The following is an 18,764-nucleotide window of genomic DNA, read 5'->3' on the forward strand; positions in this document are numbered from 1 at the left end:
CCTGTTGTGGTCCTGGGACGCAAACACAGAGCCTTAAGCACACTCGGCAGTGGCTGTCCCACTGAGCCCCACTCTGAGCCCAGGGGTCGTTTCTCCATAGCCTTTGAACGTATGGGATAAAGTCACATCACTGGCTCAATGTCTGTGCCTGGGTCCCCTCTGTGGTTTGATTCCCTCCCTGTTTGGAGACTGCTTGACTGTCTTGCTGGGTACTGAACCATTTGTATTTTGCCTTGCTGGGAGGTAGGTAATTTTTTTTTATTATTATTCCTGGAACTCTTCTTCAGATTAGCCCTGAGATCCCATTAAGTTTCTTGGAAACGGTTTGCTTCGTTCAGATGTCATCTTCTGATCTGATAGGCTTCTCTGCAGCCACACTGTGTTAGGCTAATTATTCTGCACCCGTGAGCAGGGTTTTCCTGAGAGGAAAGTTTTTCCAGTCCAGTTGGTGAGAACAGACGGTATGTTTATCCTGCACTTTGGGCGGTGTTTCTCTTGCTAGGGTGTATTCTCCTTGGTTCGTAGCAACCCCTGCACCCGAGAACCTGGAAGCTGCTGAGCTCCCGGGGTTGTCTCTCCTTAGTACTTTGTTCTTCTTCCTCCTCTTCAGCTGGGACCCTGGAGGCACCAGGGCCTGCACGGAAAGGGCCTGCCCTGCTCCCTCCCGTTCTGCAGCAGCCATCGGAATGCTTGTTTCCTGAATCTAGCAAGGTTCCATCATTCCAGAGTAGAGCGTGAGTCTCATCTTGGCAGGAGCTGAGTTCCTTGTTACTCTTTCTGGATACGGCTGATAGTCCATTTGGTGTAGCTGCCTTTGGGGTGGAGGTGTGGTTTCTCTTCTAACTGAAGTTACAGCTAGGTTGTTGTTGTTTATCTGTGTGTGGGTGCTCATGTGAGTGGCGCCGTGTGTGCAGACATATGGGGAGGCCAGAGTTTGATGTCAGATATCTCCTTTGTTCATTTTCCACCATATATTTTGAGGCAGGGGCTCAAACCAGATCACCAATTTGGCAGCTCTAGTGAGCCACCCTTACTCCAGGGATGCACTGTCTCTGGCCTCAGGTCACTGGGGTTGTAGGCAGGGCTGCAATGCTCACCCACAGTTACATGGGGTTGGGGGATTTGAACTCTACTCCTTACCCTTATCCTGCAAGCACTTTACCTGCTGAGCCATCTCTCCAGCCCCATATACAGCAATTATAAGCAGGCTATGCGTCCACCATGCTGTGCTTTAGCACCTTCTAGGGCAGGCAGGAGGTCTGTGTTCTGCTTTCAAACCTGATCCTTCTCATGTAGTGATGCCAAAGATCAGTGAGAGGCCCTCCACTTCCTCCTTCCTATCAAGAGTGTATTTAACAGAAACCTAAGCCAACAGTTCCAACCCGGCTGGGCCACTGCGAAGGCATCCTCATCATGCAGAGACTTCATCACTCAACAAAGCCGAATGGATCGGTGCTACACTTAATGTGTTGAATGCTATCCCACTTCAGGTCGTGGTGTTACCAGGGAGGTTTTGTGAATACTTTTGTGGGTTCAGTTGCATGCCACTGCTACTCACCAGTTGATACACCTGGCACAAATAAGTCCTTTTATAGGACACAGAGCACCAAGACGACTCGTGTCAGCTTTGCATTTGTGAATGACACCTGATTGTTACTGTCACAGGCACCAAGACTTTGCATAGATCCACCCTCTCTGTGATAACATTTGCTACATGTGAAATATTCACAGTGCCAACTTTCATTTTTTCTTTCCTGGTTCTTTGCTGTGAGGTAGGGGGAAAGCACCCGTACCTTGGTGGGCATCATGGTGTGCTACCATGTTCTCTAAGCTTTCCCTTTAACCTGGCCTCATCTGTTATGAAGAGGAATTTCAGTTTATTTGTGTTTAAAATAGATGTTTGCTGGTATTGATTTCATGTAGTTAGAAATGATTTTAAGACATTTTTAAAATGTAAATGGACATGTTAATTGTCAAAGGAGTTTCCCATATGACATTTCCGTACAAGCTAATGATGTACTTCAATGAGAGGGATGGACTTCTAAGAGACGGATGTGGCAAGCCCATGCTGGTACTCACTGCCATAGAGAAGAGAGCAGAGTAGTCCCAGAGGATCTGACTAGACTCTTGTCTACTTTGTCTGCAGGGAGCTGAAAGGAAAATTCGGGATGAAGAACGAAAACAGAGCAAGAGAAAAGGCAAGAGCGCTGACCCCAGTTCCCAGGGAATGCCTAATGGTGGCCTACTGTGCCCTGAAGAGTGCAGGCTAAACCAGGGGTGGTGCTGACATGGCGAGAACCCTGAGTTTCTGCTGCTGTGCAGATGCGAGCAGAGCCCGCTCACAGAACTGCAGGCCTGTGGGGTGGGCTATCCCCTGCTCAGGCTTTTTGGATGCTGGTTCTAGCTCACTTTATAGACCAGGCTGGCCTCCAAGTCAGTGAGACAGACCCGCTTCTGACACCTACATGTTGGAATTAAAGACATGCACCACCACACCTGACCAACCCATAACTATAATCTCTTGCTGGCTTCCGTTTTTTTTCTCCCCAGTGTCTGACGTTAAAGTGCAGCTGCTTCCCTCGCACAAACGGACAGACATCACAGTGTTCAAGCCCTTCCTGGACCTCGACACTCAGCCTGTCCTCTTCATTCCGGACGTGCATTTTACCAACCTGCAGCGGGGCAGTCATGTAGGTAGCCAGCCTCCCGGGAGAGGCTGCTGGGCTTGGCAAAAAAGCAGCTCTGTGCCATTTTTTTCATAACGTCAGACCGCAGTGGCACTTAACCAGTTACTGAGCTCTCTGGGACCGTCAGTCATGGTGGCGTGTTGCGCAATGCCGCATCTGTCACCTGGGTTCCCCTTGTATTATTTCATGTTGTAGCTCATATAAAAGTGTTGAGAATAGCATCACAATTGGGGTTTGAATCTGTAGTCTATAAGTTCTGCTTGGGTGACACCTGTGTCCGAAGGCCCTCTTCTTGTAGTCCCCATCGCTAGATGTCATCAACATGTGCCCTACAGCCGAGTTAGCAACTCGGACTAAATTTTACTATTATCATTATTATTGCTCTTGTTTTGATTTTTCAAGACAGGGTTTCTCTATGTAACCCTGGCTGTCTTAGACTAGGTTGGACTTGAATTCAGGGATCTGCCCGCTTTGCCTTCCAAGTGCTGGGATTAAAGGCATTTGCCACCCCTCCACCACCACCACCCCCAGCTAACTCATGCTAAATTTAAAAACTAGCTGCACCCTGCTTTGTGGTACAGGAGTTTTAAGAGAATGGCTTTTCTTTTTATACTAAGATCAGGTGAATATCACAAAGGAGACCCTGCCATGCGCTCACTGGACAGAATTGTAAGAACTAAATTGTAAGAACTAGAGTTTTCAGAGGTGTTGCCAGCCTGTGATTCTAGCGAGCAGCCTCAGAGAAATGAGGCAAGCTGGAGTCTGTGAAGGGGAAGGGGCCCAGTGGATGCTGGGGACTTGTCAGTCTATGCCTCCTGTGGGCTCTTTCACATGCTGTTGCAGAACTAGCCACACACAGTGGGTGCATGAATGAGTGGGGCATCATCTCGCTAGATGCTGAGATCAGCCAGCCTCCCTCAGGTTTGGTCCACATTCACAGAGACCAGCCTGGGCCAGCAAAGTGGAAGAAAGCTGTAGAAGTCTAGGCATTGAAAGATACTGGATTGTGTCTTTCAGAAGGGTTTGTTGTTAGGCTGGTCACATTTAAAGTGATCTGTTTTAGGACTAATTTACTTAAGTTCTGAGATATTCAAATGTGTTTGGATAACAACCTGTGTGTGTGTTTGTTTCTAGGTTCTTTCCCTCCCCTCTGAAGAACTGGAAGGTGAAGGGTAAGGTCCCTCTTTGTCTCACTCTGATAAATTCATTTGGTTTTGAAGTAATCTCAAACATACAGAACCATAGAGATGCAATAAGAACCTGCTTTCCTCCAACTGTTTAAGCATACGTTTCTCAGCCAAGTGTAGGAGTACCTGCCATCCTGGCGCTTTTGAAACGGAGGCGGAAGGATGTGCGTTTGAGGCCATCCAGGGCTGCACAGTGAGTTCCAGGCCAGTATGTTATAGTGAGACCCTCTTTCCAATAGAAGAATAAAGAGTCAAACCCAGAGCCCACCATTGCTGAGTTCCTGGTACCTGTCTCCTATAAACAAGGACCTGGCCTGTATCCCGCAGTGTGGAAGGGAGATCAGTCTACTCGTTTGCAGACTCTGTTCGGGTCTCACTGGCTGTACAGTAACACCATTAAGCAAGACCAGATCCAGTTCAGAGCCTCCCATGGCGGTGTCTCTTTAACCACCCCAGTCTGAAACAACGTGGTTTAACTTAACCTTCAGGGCATCTTCGTTGAGGCCTTGCCATGCACTGCAGTTGTGTGCATCAGCACCACTGTCCTCAGACATCACCTCCCCTTGGCACCCAGCTCAGTTCATCCCATTCCTGTGCCATGGTGACCACGTGACTGAGCCTCTCTGCTTAGATTTCTTCCCTTTTGTTTTGGGTGCTATGGAGACTGCGCTGTACCCTGTGAATGTCTCACTTACCTCCAGACTTCCAGTTTTCTCAGTGTTTATATCAGACAGGACTCCATTTCTCATTTCAAGTTGTGCCCAGTCACAGGAAGTCACTGATGGGGCCCCTGTTACTTTGAGCTATTGTTCCTTGGAGCAGCCCCTGGTCCTTGTCTCTGGTTCCCCATAGGAGAGGTAGTGTGTAACATCCAGGACAGGACCCTAGATGTCTCTCTGAGGTCTTAGTGCTCTTCTCTGTAAGTAGCCTGCCTACCCCTCTGGGCTGTGTACACAGCAGACCCCTGCTGTTAGAATATCCACAGAGACCCCATGTAGCTCAACCTTCAGGGTGGCTTCGGGCTGAATTTCAAAGAACAGTAGAGTCTGCCTTGGCAATTATATTTTTACCTCACACAAAAGTACATGGAGTTAGATCGTCCCGCTGTCAGCCCATCCTTTGCCCTCTCTCCCTTCATCTCGGTGTTTTGGTTTTGGTTTTTGAGACAGGGCCATACCCTGGCCCAGGCTGCCTAGGACTCACTGTGTAGCGGAGCCTGGACTCCAGCTCATGAGCTCTCTGCCTTGGGCTTCTGAGCACTGGGGTTGCAGGCCCCATGCCTGGCTTTTTTGGTTCTGTTTTTGCTCCCTCCCTCTGACTCTTCCAGTGCACACTGGCTGCCAGCTGTAGTTTATCCCACTACTAGACCTGAGCCACTGGTTCCATTTTTGGTGTTTCAGACATGGCTCCTACAGACACCTTCACCAAATGCCTGCTGGGAGCGTGGAGCTGAAATACACTGGCGCTTTCCGGCCTGTTCTGAATAAGCCCTTGCTGCCCTTACTTCTGGTCATCTGTTCCTTCGCTCTCGCCTCACAGGCCGGCCCTCCCCAGCAGTGGCTCCGACCTGTGCGCTTTCCTGTCAAGCTCCCCTAATCTTTCCGTGGACACCACAGTATGTTAAGGCTTTAGAAGCCACACTGTGGTCTTCCGTCACTCAAGCCTTCCAATACAATGTCCTACCTGTGGCCTTGGGATTCCCTGCAGCATAGATCACACATTTTGATCACAGCTGTCCACCTGGCAAAACTTGCAGAAATTTCCTCTGAGGTGACATAAAACCCATGATTCCTTAGAGCCGAACAAAGGAGGCTGCCTCCCTGCCTCAGCTTCCTTCATGGAAGCCTTCATGTTCTCCTACTGGGTGCTGAGTTAGTGGGAGGAGGTCCAGCAGAGGGGGCCTAGGCTGCCACTCCTGAGCCCCACCCTGGCTGTCATCTGGCTTGGACCACATAAAGAATGAACGGAGTCTGAGTCTAAAGTGCAGTGGGTGCTCTGAAGAACTCGCGCTTGTGCAGTTAATTGGAATCGAAACGCCTGACCTAACTGCTTTGCCTCACCCACAGCTCTGTCTTGAAAAGAGGGCCATTCGGAACCGAAGATGACTTTGGAGTTCCTCCTCCTGCTAAGCTGACTCGGACAGAAGAACCCAAGAGAGGTGTGTTGGCTGCCGGAGATGAACGTGGGAATGCTAAGCCAGCCGTGAGCTCATGGACATGGCTGATCTGGCTTCACCACCCCGAGGACGCGGGGAGGCGGCGTGCAGGGGAAGCTGCAGTTAGATCCTAAGGCTCACATTGTGGTGCTCTATGTTGCTGTCCTTATGGTACCAGTACCTGGGGTCTGTTTTCATGCTCATGTGAACTAACTGTCCTCTCCATCTCCCAAATCACCATAGTGCTGCTCTATGTCCGAAAGGAATCAGAAGAAGTCTTCGACGCCCTGATGCTCAAGACGCCGTCTTTGAAGGGCCTGATGGAGGCAGTAAGTAGGAGGTCCTCCACAGAGCCTCACAGCATCCTGCTGGAGCAGTTATTACACAGCCCTAGTTCTCTGTCCCACTGGAGCCTTGGCCTCTTTGCCCAGCCGTGCTCTGCATATGCTTGTAGCACTGCCTGCATCTGACCTGCCTTGGGCATCCTTGCTTGACTGCAGGTCTGTCTTGTCCCTTGTGACTGGCCTGGGGTTGATAGGTGAATCACTCTGTCATATAACACTCTGCCACATTCAGTGAATTTGTGACAGCCCTGGGAGTGGGGTGGGGGAGTTTAACTTTGATCTTCTTGATTAAAAAGAAAATTCAAGTAGCAAACCACTTAGAAGTTGACAATAGTAAAACCTTAGAAATGTCATCCATAAACAGTTAGCCGTGGCAGCACGATCTGTAATTTCTAAAACTCGGGAAGCCAGGGCAGAAACAGAATTAGAGACAAGGCTGTCTCAAAACAAACTCCAGCTCCCAGCCTGCCTCTGCTCCCTCCGTGTCTCTGCCAACCATGCCAGAGCATAGCTGAGCAGATGGAGAGGTGTGACCTCCAACCCCAGGCGCTGGCAGAGGCTGCACTCAGCCGAGCCCATGTCCCTGTTGGGGTGTCAGTAGGAGAAGCATGGGAAGGGGTTGCCTCTGACTTATCTTGGCCAGAATTCTAGCATCAGTGATGTGCCCTGACATTTTCCAACCATAAACCTTTATAAATCATGGACATTTTAATGTCAAAGTGATGCACAGTTGAAATTGAACTAGAAGTGTCCCTCTGCTCCCTTTGACAACTGTGGGGTGCTGAAGCCTCTTGACAAACCTTTTAAGAACAAACCAATAAAAGCCAAGGCCTCACTGTGTAGTCCAGGCTAATCTAGAACTTTCTATATAGCCCATTCTGGCCTCAGACTCCCTGTTGCTGGGATTTCAGACAACCACACTCAGCTTTGTCCAGGTGCCACTGTAGGCACTGGAGCCACCAAGTAATGGCACAGTACCATGGAGTAGATTGCCCAGCCAGGAAAACATCAGGAAATAGAATAAACAGGAAACTCATCGATAAGATTTCAGATACAGAAAGTACAGCATAAATCATTTGAGGTGACAGTGGGTCCTGGCATCCCTCAAGGGGACCCTTCCTGGATAGAGCAGCCTCAACTCAGTGGTCTTCCAGCATTAGCCTCCTGAGTGCTGAGATGACAGGCATGCCCACCAAGTTGGCTTCTGCATTCCTTAAAGATGACACAAACTTTGGGTTCATACCTGTGTGCCATCTCCATGACTCTCAAGGATGAATGCGTTTCTCAGACCAGCACCACAAACTGCACAGAGTAGGCCTGATGCGCACTGGCTTGAGTGGCAAAGCTGAAGCTGTACTGGCTCCTGGGTGGAACAGATTCAGCAGAAGAAATCAAGGAATTTTCACAGGAAGCCAGATCCACTCTGTGAACACAGGCCCCTGAGTCACAAAGCCAAGCCTTGCCATACCCTCCTCTCATGGGGTCCTATGATGTTTCTTCCAATCAGGTGACTTGTTGACATCTGAATTAATTAGGGAGGAAATAGAAGTTCCCTTCCCCTAGGATATGATCTGGGTCTTAACCTTCTCAACACACACACACACACACACACACACACACATACACATAGAGCATGAGGACTGGAGAGATGGCTCAGTGCTTAAGAACACTGGCCATTCATCCAGAGGACCTAAGTTCTGTTCCCAGCACCCATATGATGGCACACGGGCCCAGGGAATCCAGTGCCGTCCTCTGGCTCCCACAGGTACCAGGCATCATGTGGTTCCCCAATACACATATGGACAAAACACATACACATAAATGTAAAGCCGGACGGTGGTGCATGCCTTTAATCCCAGCACTTGGGAGGTTGGGAGGCAGAGGCAGGTAGATTTCTGAGTTCAAGGCCAGCCTGGTCTACATAGTGAGTTCCAGGACAGCCAGGGCTATACAGAGAAACCCTGTCTCGAAAAAAAAAAAAAAAACCAAAAACCAAACAAACAAGCAAACAAACAAAATTTTAAAAATGTAAAATTAGCGCATACACATAAGTAAAGACGTCTTAAAAAGAAAACAAGGTGAAATGAAAGATGAGTATAACTGCGGCAACAGCATTCTTTCTATTCTCTGTTCTTTTAGATTTCAGACAAGTATGATGTCCCCCATGACAAGATTGGGAAAATATTTAAGAAGTGCAAAAAAGGGTGAGTACTGACAGTGTCCCGTGCACCCTGAAGGCAGCCGTCTGCAGCGCGGCTGAGACGTGCTTTCAGTGCCATTCATCCAGAAGCCTCCAGGGAGGGGCAAGCAGTAAGACAGGGAGAAAGCGGAAGAGCCACTTACGGTCCCGCTGTAGCCCAGGCTAACCCTGAACCCATGGCAGCCCTTCTATTTCAGCCTCCCCAGTGCAGAGGGTGTGGGTGTGGAACACCATGCCTCCCATTCTTGCCTTTACTAAATCATTTACTCAATATTGATCTTCCTTTTGAGATTATGCTTTGTTTGTTTTTTCAAAGAAAAGACAAATCTGTGTTTGCCCTTCCCATGCCTGGCCGCACGAGGTGAGGTGGCTGCACATTCCAGGGAGTGGGACGGACCCGACTAAGGATGTCAGGCCCCTTCATCCCCTCACCAGCCAGGTGCTAGGCTAGCACAGTCCGTGCCCGTCACGTAGTTTTTGAGTTGGGTTTGAGTGTTTAGAAGTGAGTGTCTGAGGGCTCACCTGTGATCACGTGGTTTGCTGATGTGGAGCTGTGACTTGACTCACTTTTGTCTGATCCACAGCCTTTCCTTTCTTCTTGAGCGCCCTACCCTGGGCTGTGTTTTCAGAATACATATATAGAAAATTGCTTCTTGTCTAGAGATTAAATCTTAGTTTGTTTGTTTATGTGTGTGTGTGTGTGTGTGTGTGTGTGTGTGTGTGTGTGTGTGTGTGTGTGTGCTACAGGGCCCTTGTGGAGGTCAGAGGACAACTTTTGGGAGCCAGTTCTCTCCTTTTACTGTGTAGGTAGCAAGGATAGAACACAGGTCAGTCACCATGCTAGGCTGCAAGCACCTTCACCTGCTGAGCCATCGTTCTGGCCCCAGAAAAAAGGCTATTTTTAGATCTGTTGGAATGTTCTAGATGAGTCTGATGGGAAGGGTTAAGCTTTAACTACTTTGTTTAAACTTCGAGGGTAGCTTGTCAGAAAGCTAACCATGGAGAGGAGGAGGTCAACTGAATCTCCACAGTGTAGAACTACAGATATTCTGCAGGTTTATAGTTCCATATCGGGTTCCACTTAGTGAGTGAACACTCTAGGCCAGGAGTGAGCAAGCGGGCAGCGTTTCCTGTCACCTGCTTCCACCACTGGGGTCCCTTACTCAGTCCCCTCCCTAGCCAGTTCTCTCTGGTCCTGGCCACAGGCACCATGGGGGCTCTCGGTCTTTTGGATGAGGCAGCTGCAGCATGGGAGGGCGTCCCCACAAGTCAGAGCCGGACAGTAGTCAGCTGATGAGCAAATCCAAGCCTAGCTCCACAGCCAGGGAGGGTGACGGGGACTCACGCCGTCTCTTTCTCCAGGATCCTCGTGAACATGGACGACAACATTGTGAAGCACTACTCCAATGAGGACACCTTCCAGCTGCAGATAGAGGAAGCCGGCGGCTCGTACAAGCTCACCCTGACAGAGATTTAAAGGGGCAGGGGTGGGGGGCGCTCGGCTCCCAGGCGTGGGAATTCAGTGAAAGTGTTCCAGCTGAGAAGCCCAGGCACCTACCCTGCAGAACCTTAAATATCAGGGAAGGAACCTTTCACGTAGGAAATGGCGCTGTGTATACCGTGCTGTGTTGATGTTTTCTTTTGGATAGAAATCCATGTGTTGTTTTGTTGTTGTTGTTTGAATTTCTGATGTGCTTAGAAAGCGAAGCATGAGAACTTTGTACCGGATCTAAGAGACCATGGGACCGTTTGGGTTACCTGCTCCACTACCTGTCAAAGTCTGCCTGTGTCCATAAGAGTGGTGGGCTACTGGCTGGCGAGAGAGGGGAAGGCAGTAGCTTGTCTTTGAGGCTTTTGTGTTCTCGCCTGACCTCAGTCTAACTCTGACTGCCTTGAGGAGTGGGCCCAGCCCTCAGCAATAAAGGGCTAAGCCTTCTCCCTCCACCTCTCCTCCAGTGTTTACTAAATAGGGTGCATTACTGGAACCTTCCCGTGCAACTTCCTTGGACATGTGGACTGCCTTTCTGATGAAGAACTTGCGTGAGTGACAGTGTGAAGTTAGCTCTGTTAAAGCTGCGTTGTATATAAGTGCAATATCTTTTTGAAGGTCTGCCTGTAAATGTGTACATATATGTCTGATATAAATATATAATATATAAATGCGGTATCTGTGTACAGATAGTGAAGGTGAGCAGGAAGATCTACCTTGAAATCCCTCTTAGAGAAGAGGTTAAGTTATTATTGATAATGTGGACCAAGCAGGTAGAACGCTGTTTTCCCAAAAACAAGCAAGTGTTCCCTAGCATAGCAAAAAGCCATCTCGTGTGGCAGAGCCATCTGCTCTTGCGAATGTTGTCACCGTGTGGGTTTCTGCACCCTGAGTGGAGCTAATGGAAGACTGGACTGCAGCTACTATATGAGGTGTGTGTGCAGGTGTCAGCCAGCTGTGCCCATGCAGAGACTCAGCCGTTGTCATGAGCCAGCGATACAAACCAAAATGGGCCGATTCTACAAGGCCATGTTTCAGAGCTTCCAAGCATCAGCTACCGTGTGTTTGAACTGGAAGGCATTCATGAATTTACATAACTGTGGCAGGGGAATGTTTTGTGCACACTTAAATATTTAAGAACAAAACGAAACTTTACAATGTAATTTTATAATGAATCCTGTAACAGAAATACAATTGCGGGTTTCTTTAGGTTCAGGGAACTAGAATAGGTCATTTGTATGAGTAGGATTGTTAGCGGTATACGTAGGTTAAAAAGTACTCTAATGAAGTATGTGAACAAAATAGCTGGTTTTCTAAGATACGGGATACGGGTCATATAACAATATTTTCTATTTTGTTTTATGAAATCAGCTTTACTTGTTTTAATTGTATCATTGAACATGTGTTTTAAACCAAAGGGATTGAATTTTATATGTCTATTTCACAAGGTGTCGGCTCCTGTTATTCAGTGTAACTCCTTTACTCATCCCTTGCCTTTGCCTTGACTAACCCAGAACTTGCAGTGTAGACCAGACGGCTTCAAACTCCCCACGTGAAGGGATTGAAGGCATGCCCGCCACTCCCAGCATTGTTTGGAAAGCTCAGGTTGACTTTGAATTTATGAACCACCTGCCTCAGTTCCCCCAGCACTGGAATTACATGCATGCATGTAAAATGTGCTTTTAGTGAACATGATGCAATTAATGAGGTCAGCTGGCCTGGAAGAGTTCCTGCGACTTCTGAGCATTTTCCCCGTCTACGTGCTTAGGCCCACAGAGCAGCCTATGCCCACAGCCTGGGCTCCTGGTGGCTCAGTGGCTTAGGTCCAGCTTGGGGTCCACAGAGCTTCCTCCCAGCCCCCAGTGCAGGTACTGGCTCGGCTCCTCACTCTGACCTATGTCTTGGAACCTGGCATTGCCCAAGAGGTGGCCTCCCTCCCCAGCACCAGTTACTTGTTAGGCATTCAAGAAACATATGATGGTTACTTTTCCTACCTTTAGACAACCCAGGCAGTTTTGAGGCTAAAGCAGAGGGTTTTGTGAAGTTTCTAAGTTCAGAAATAAGCCTGGATAGGACTTGGACCACGTGGCTCGGTAGGTAAGAACTGTCTAGTGAACAGCAACGGCTAAAGCAGAGATACCTAAGAGAATCGCTCAGGGAAAAGTGGTTTCAAGGAGCAAAAAACCCCAGTTGGGAGAACATCGAAGAGGAGGGCTGAGTGGGTCTCTGCACAGGAACAACTGGCTGGGTCTTGGAAGTGTTGAAAGGGTATACGGTGTTCTTCATTTCTCCGGTTCCATGTGCTCCAGGAAAGAACTGTGTGACTATCATCCCATGTTGGTGGCATTTGCATCCCACCTGAGGTCACCAGCAGTGCAGACAGGCTTTGATCACTGACATCAAAGGGTTAAACCTGATGCTCAGAGGGGATCTCAGGCCGTGCTCAGGTCTCCTCTGTCTTAAGCACATGACTCCCTGGTCCCAAACTCTTGTATCTACTACATGCTTCAAATCTCTGAATCAAATACAAATATAACATAAAAAAACAAAACAAAACAGTTAGCTACCAGAATGAGCATCACAGCTCTATGAGAAGGTGACTGGAGTTTAGACACCCACCTCCAAGTCCTCCAAGAAGACCACTGAGAAGACCCTATGGGATCAGAGCTCCTGGAGTGAGCTCTTCAGTGAGATTAGAGCTAAAGATGAGGCTGACTGCACCACCATAGTCATAGCAGTGAACACTGGAGGCACGAACTGAGTGGGGACACTCAGGTGACAGAGCAGAGTGGCTGTGCACAAGCCAAGAAATAGAATGATGTTCATCTGGTCTTAAGAGACAAAATGATGAAGGAGAAGATGTGTTCTGGGATGCAGAGCTCTTAGGTCTGGGCTGGCAGGAGCCAAGGCTTCTGTTGCAACAGAACCACTGGCTGGACACCAGATGCAGAGCCTCATCCCGTGATTGATTGACAGCCATCCTGGATGACTGTTGTTAATGTAAGGAGATTGCTTGGGGGACACAGGACTCTACCTTGGAATGAGGACATGTGAGAAGGTTGACTAAGCTAGAGAGATGTGGCTTCCCCATCCCCAGTGGCCGTGGCCTCCCGGCCCATAGTGGTATCTCCCTACCTTCAACAAAATATTCAGTGGTGGGAATGGAGGTTATGCACTGGCTCAGCAGCAGCAGCCTTCTGCTCCCCAATGCTCATGTAGCTATGGCTACTGCTGAATGTCCAGTCAACCACAAGCAGAGGCCAGCATTGAATCGTGCTATAACACCATCTTCCATCATAGAAGGGACAGCATTTGGTTCTTACTGGAATTCACACGGGATTTCCTTCACCCTCCTTGCATGATTAATGTTCCTGCTAAAACTGCCACCCATGTGCTTGCAGAGTGCCCTGTCTACTCTCACGATATTCCACACAGCAGTGCCTCTGACCAAACCACCCACTTCACAGCCAAAGACATCACCCAGTGAGCCCATGCTCAGAGAATCCTCATGTCTCGCCATGTTCCTCACAGTCCCACGGGCTATCTTAGTAGAATTGCATACTGTCCCTTTGATGCCTCCATTACAAGGCCACCTTGTCCTTACAGGGCTAAACAAGGTTCTCCAGAAAGCTGCATTTGCTCTGGGTCAACATAGGGACAGGTGCTAAGGTTCCTGCTATCGAGACTCCTCCCATCCAGGAGTCAAAGGATGAAAATGCCAATGGCAGTGGGGCGTGCCTGTTAATCACAGCACTTGGAGGTGAGAGGGTCAGGACTTGGTCAGACTCAGCTACATAGATAGTCAAGCCAATGCTACAAGATCCTGTATCCAAAAGAGAACAAGGAGCAAATAAAGTACTTTAAAATCTTTTGAAAAGAAATGAAAACCAAACTTTTGTTCCTATTTGTTATTCTGTGCCCTCCTGACGCCATAGGTCTCAGACGCAAAGCCAAGTGTGCTGCTTTCTACCAAGACACACAGGAGTCCATTGAGCTGGACCGGACAGCTACCACCTAGCATTTTACTCAGACACACCCACATTGAGGGCAGTGCTCCCCTCTCCACTAATACTCTTAGGAAATGACTTCACAGACACACCTAGATGTGATTCACCTCATCAAAGCCTTAGGTGGTCCTTCACCCAGTCAGGTTGACAAAGTTAATCAATACTCTTCAGGACGAAAAGTGTTTTCTGAACATTGTGGGTTAGAGCGGTGTTCCAGCGGAGGCGGAATGTGGGAGTTTTGACTGCTCATGCTGCCCAGCAGGCATCGGCTGTGAGAAGCCGCCAGACCCCACTCTGGGTGTGGGAAAGCGGGCCCCAATCTGAGGCCCCTGGGGAACTGCTGGAGTTTGGCACGTGGGTCCCCGGGCCACACAGCGACCAGGCACGATAGGTTCTAGTTCATGGGCATCACTGGTGCACGAAGAACTGACGCGGAAGAACTGAGAACAGAGTGTGGGGCCCATGGGCTGGGTTGTAGCCCGGACCGAAGGGAAAAGGGCAGGAGGAGAACTCTGGTTCGGGGGGGGGGGGGGGGGGGAGGAGACGGAGCATCCTTGGTTTGCTCTGGCAGGGCAGGCAGCCTGGCTTGGTGGAATCTGTGGTTGAGAAAGCTGAGAGGTCTCCTGTGGGAGATTAGACATTCGAGGCTCTTTAGAGGAAGACCTGCTGCATTGTTCCCCACAGCAGTCCCAATAAGAAGAGGCAGTCCATGGTTTTAAAACACTGTCATGGTGGAGGGTTGTGATGAGTGAAACTATACCCCCTTTCTCAGGGCGGGCCTGAGGTTAAATACCTTTTGCAGGGAGGAGAGCTTAATTGGCTAAGCCCTTCAGGCCTTTAGGTATCTCATTAAAGTGGAGATCTGTCTTGAGGCTATGTGATCTGTAGTCACATCCTCTACCTGTGGAGGGGTTTGGGGCGTTGCCCTTATGTGACTGATGGCCACAGAATTATGGAGAGCTGAGGCCTCGTGTCAGGAGCCTGGTGTCTAAGAGTGTGGCAAACGCCTTCTGTCCCTTGCCGAGTTATCTGCTGGGTCTCCAGGGTTTAAACCTAGCTCAACCAGAAAATAGGCTGCCTTTCACAGTCCCACAGTATATAGCTCAGTCCAAGCAAATACAGAACACATAGAAGGTAGTTTATATATAAATGGCAGCTACTACCTATAACCAGTCACAAACTGAGGACTGTGATAGACATAATTCCTCATCGTTATAAATAAAACTATGCATAGATCCACATCTGATGAAAATCTCTGGTTTTTTCTCCTTGCTTACTCCCATACTATGTGGCATGTAAGATGTAGTGACTTGTATTGGTATTTGAGAATCGCACGTTGACAGCATAGTATTTTAAGGTATGAATTATTAAGAGAGTACACATAGCTCAAAGATGTCACCTTCTCCTGGGAGAGGGGATTAGGCTGTCTTTGGCTGTGAGAGAAGAGGCGTGTCTTGTTTGGAGATGAAGTGTGGCCTAAGGTGATGAGTGTGGTTACTAAACTGGCAAAGGGTGGGCAGAGGCTAAGATTTCCCAGGGATCTGGCAAAACATCACGTCCAGCAGCCTCTGACATTTCTAGAAGAGATGAGCATTGGGGATATGGAGGCAGACTCGTGTCCCAGGACTTGGGAGGGGAAGACAAGAGGGTCAACAGTTCAAGGTCGCCCTTGGTATGTGGTGAGTTCAAGGCCAGTCTAGGCTACGAGTGGCCTTAACTAAAATACAATGAGAGAGTCACATCCCACATAGTAGTGTTTGAATCAGTGGACCAATATGGGCTTGCACTATCCAGCCCTCTGGAATCAGAGGTAGATTAGTAAAGGAAGGATAGATCCACTCTCTCTTCTTGGGCTGGTGTATCTGCCTCTCTTCCTGCCCTCGGTTATCCCTGCTCTGGGTTCTCAGGCCTTCAAACCCAGACCAACACTGACACCATTGCTCTGCCTTTTCCACCTCCCCAAACCCAGACTGAGACCAAATTAGCCGCGCCCCCCCCCCCCCGGTCTCCAGTAAGCAAACGAACTTCTCTGGATAATTTTGTGGTCCCCACCCTTTACATGTATCTGTATGCATTAAAGAGACAATGGGAGATAACTATATATGGTTATATAGAGATGAACAGGACTGTCCTCTGTAGAGAGAATATCTTATGTATTGTGTGGATGCATCGCCTGTAGAACAGTAGGTGAGACATTCTGGAGGCAAAGAGAATTCTGGGATAGTGCCAGGCACAGGAGTCATCTGGGAGGATGTGATGGATGCATGGTACCTGAGCACAGGTAACCAGCCACGTGGCAGAATGTAGGTTAAAATAAGTGGGTCATTTTAGTTACGATTCTAGTCAGAAAAGAGCCTAACAATACTAAGGTATTTGTAAATATGTTTTGAGTCTGAGTATTATTTCCGGAAGCATGGGTCTACGGGAAGAACCAGAATTAACTTCTACAGTCCTCTGTGTAGAAAGAATCTCTTATAAGCATCAGCTGTCAATAAAAAAGCCTATGGCCAATGAACTGAGACAAGGAAATAGGAGGTGGGACACTGGCAAGAAGAGAGGATTGTGGGAAATAGTAAGAGAAGAAAGGGAGATTCTAGAGACATGCTGAGGAAGCTGCGGGTTAGAACAAAGAAGAGGTGACTAACCGTGTGGAAGACAGACTAGTTCGAAGGGGTTAAATACATTATGAGCTAGTCAGGAAATGAGCCAAAGTTTATGGCTTAGCTACTTAATAATAAAGAGTTAGTCTCAGAGTTGTCATTCTGGGATCAGGGTGTGAAAAAGGAAAAACAGATTTTTGTTTTGTTTTGTTTTGTTTTTTACACCTCTGCAACAGGCAACAAACGATCACCCAGCTGGGCTTACTATTTCCCTTCAGTGATGGGTAGGGAAGTCACAGGACCCTCATCTGACTACCTGCCCCATATCATATGGCCTCAGGGAGGAGCTAGAGCATACATTTAGGGGAAGGGACTCAGAGGGGGCTTCGTCTGTGCAGCTGTGGAAAAGCCATCTTTATCCCTGCCTGGATGAAGACCTTCAAGTGTGGCGTCCTGTGGAAGAAGCACCCTCACTCCTGTAAGTTGTCCCTCGCCGATGCTCTGTAAGGAAGCCCAATAAACTCAAGTGAACTTTGGTGGACTCAAACCTTGCTCTCTGTGACTGGTGGCCTTAGGAGGGAGGGTAGCCATTGTTTGTATCTTCCCTGTGGTCCCCCCTGTGGAATGAGATTTTAGTGATGGGATTGTCTACACATGTGTAGCTTGTCTACCTATCAACTGACCTGTTACTGGTATCTATCATCTGTCTATCAAATCTCTCCTCGATCTATCAGTTCAATAGCTCCGGCTCATTCTGTTTCCCTGGAAGTTACAGAGATCTCATGTTCAGTTGAACAACCCACCCGCCTACTTCCTAGCCGAGACTGTGTAGGGGTGGCCCTGTGCGCAAGGCAAATGCTGCACGTGCTTAGCCTACCTGGGGCTTGGCTCTGCTGTCCGGATAGAAGCCCTGTTCTCCACAGCCCTCGTGTGGCTGTCTGGAGCCTCAGGACCCCTCTTTTCTGTAGTTTCCCACCCCAACAGGTTGTATTCTTCTCTAGCCTCACTCCCTCCCTCCACGTCTGTGTTACACCAGGAAGAAAATAGACTTCTTGCTCTGTCAGTGCAGATGGAGTACATGGTGTACCCAGCAGTCTGCGCTGATGCTGTTACCGGGGACCAGCACGGCGCACTTCATCTGCATGGCTGCTAATGAGAAGGCTAAGCAAACATCCTGCAGGCCATGACTCCAGAGGACAGCGGTGCTCTTGGGACCAGCAGTCTCTATCCAGGAAGTCTCCAGGGGGAGAGAGAGAGAAGCCTGCGCCTATTATCAGCTCTACCATAGAGTCTAGAAACAGTGTGGTTGGACAAGGTCATCTCCATCCCCAGGGGCCGTATGTGTCACCCACAGACAGAGCTGTCATCACTTCGTCATCTGCTGAGCCTTCTTGTGAAGACACAGTGTCCTTCTCAGTGTCTACCCTCTCACAGTAGCTGACTCCTTTTCCATTGTTATTCTCTGGGAGCCCATCCTCCAAACAGCGCATGCATAGCCCAATAAACACTGCAAAGCATTCCTCTGCCTCTCATCACTATGGCTACTGCCATAGCTCCATGGGCGCCGGGCTAGCTGTTGAGGGGACTTAAGGAGCCTCTCCAGCATGTCTCTCAACCTAGCAGCCATGTTCAGGCAGCTTTCAAAGAGTGAATGGTTAGGAGGAATGTGCCAAGCAGCTCTGGGCATCCAGACAGGCTGTTGGTGAGGCTGGGGAGCTGGCCTCGTTGGTAAAGTACTTCTTTACCTTGTAAGTATGAGGACCTGTGTTTGTCTAATTAGCCCTGTATCTGGGAGATCTCAGATCAGTTTCTACTGTTTCCAACCTGTGTGTAGGCCACGCATTCTCATTTCTCTTTGTGTTTTGTCTTTTTTTTTTTCCTTCATACTAGGTTTTTTTGAAAGTAATACAGTGTGGCACCTCTGGAATGAGATTCCTCCCTTTCTCAGTGTGCCATGTCTGTTCACTAAGTGGCTTTTCTGAGCTGTCCACACTCCCTGTGCTGGCTCTTGCTCGCCAGCTCAGTAGCAGGCTTCAGACTTAGACAGCAAAGCCTTCCGGGCTTTGTTAAGGGCTCTGTGGGGGACGAGCACAAG

General features: G+C 48.8%; 1 protein-coding gene across 6 annotated transcripts in view; it reads left to right on the top strand.

Moving 5' to 3' along the window:
* Positions 1–11,509, top strand: part of Grhl1 (grainyhead like transcription factor 1) — a 45,160-nt gene extending 33,651 nt beyond the window's left edge. For all 6 annotated transcript variants that reach the window (XM_030246622.1, XM_006515016.4, XM_030246623.1 and 3 more), the window contains 7 exons: positions 2,147–2,198; positions 2,551–2,690; positions 3,822–3,859; positions 5,941–6,032; positions 6,273–6,358; positions 8,513–8,577; positions 9,936–11,509. In XM_030246622.1, coding sequence (XP_030102482.1) covers positions 2,147–2,198; positions 2,551–2,690; positions 3,822–3,859; positions 5,941–6,032; positions 6,273–6,358; positions 8,513–8,577; positions 9,936–10,050 — 588 coding nt within the window. In that variant the 3' untranslated portion in view covers positions 10,051–11,509. The remainder of the gene's footprint in view (positions 1–2,146; positions 2,199–2,550; positions 2,691–3,821; positions 3,860–5,940; positions 6,033–6,272; positions 6,359–8,512; positions 8,578–9,935) is intronic.
* Positions 11,510–18,764: the final 7,255 nt, after the last annotated feature.

The sequence above is a fragment of the Mus musculus genome, chromosome 12, assembly GCF_000001635.26.
Source record: "Mus musculus strain C57BL/6J chromosome 12, GRCm38.p6 C57BL/6J".
Lineage (NCBI taxonomy): Eukaryota > Metazoa > Chordata > Mammalia > Rodentia > Muridae > Mus > Mus musculus.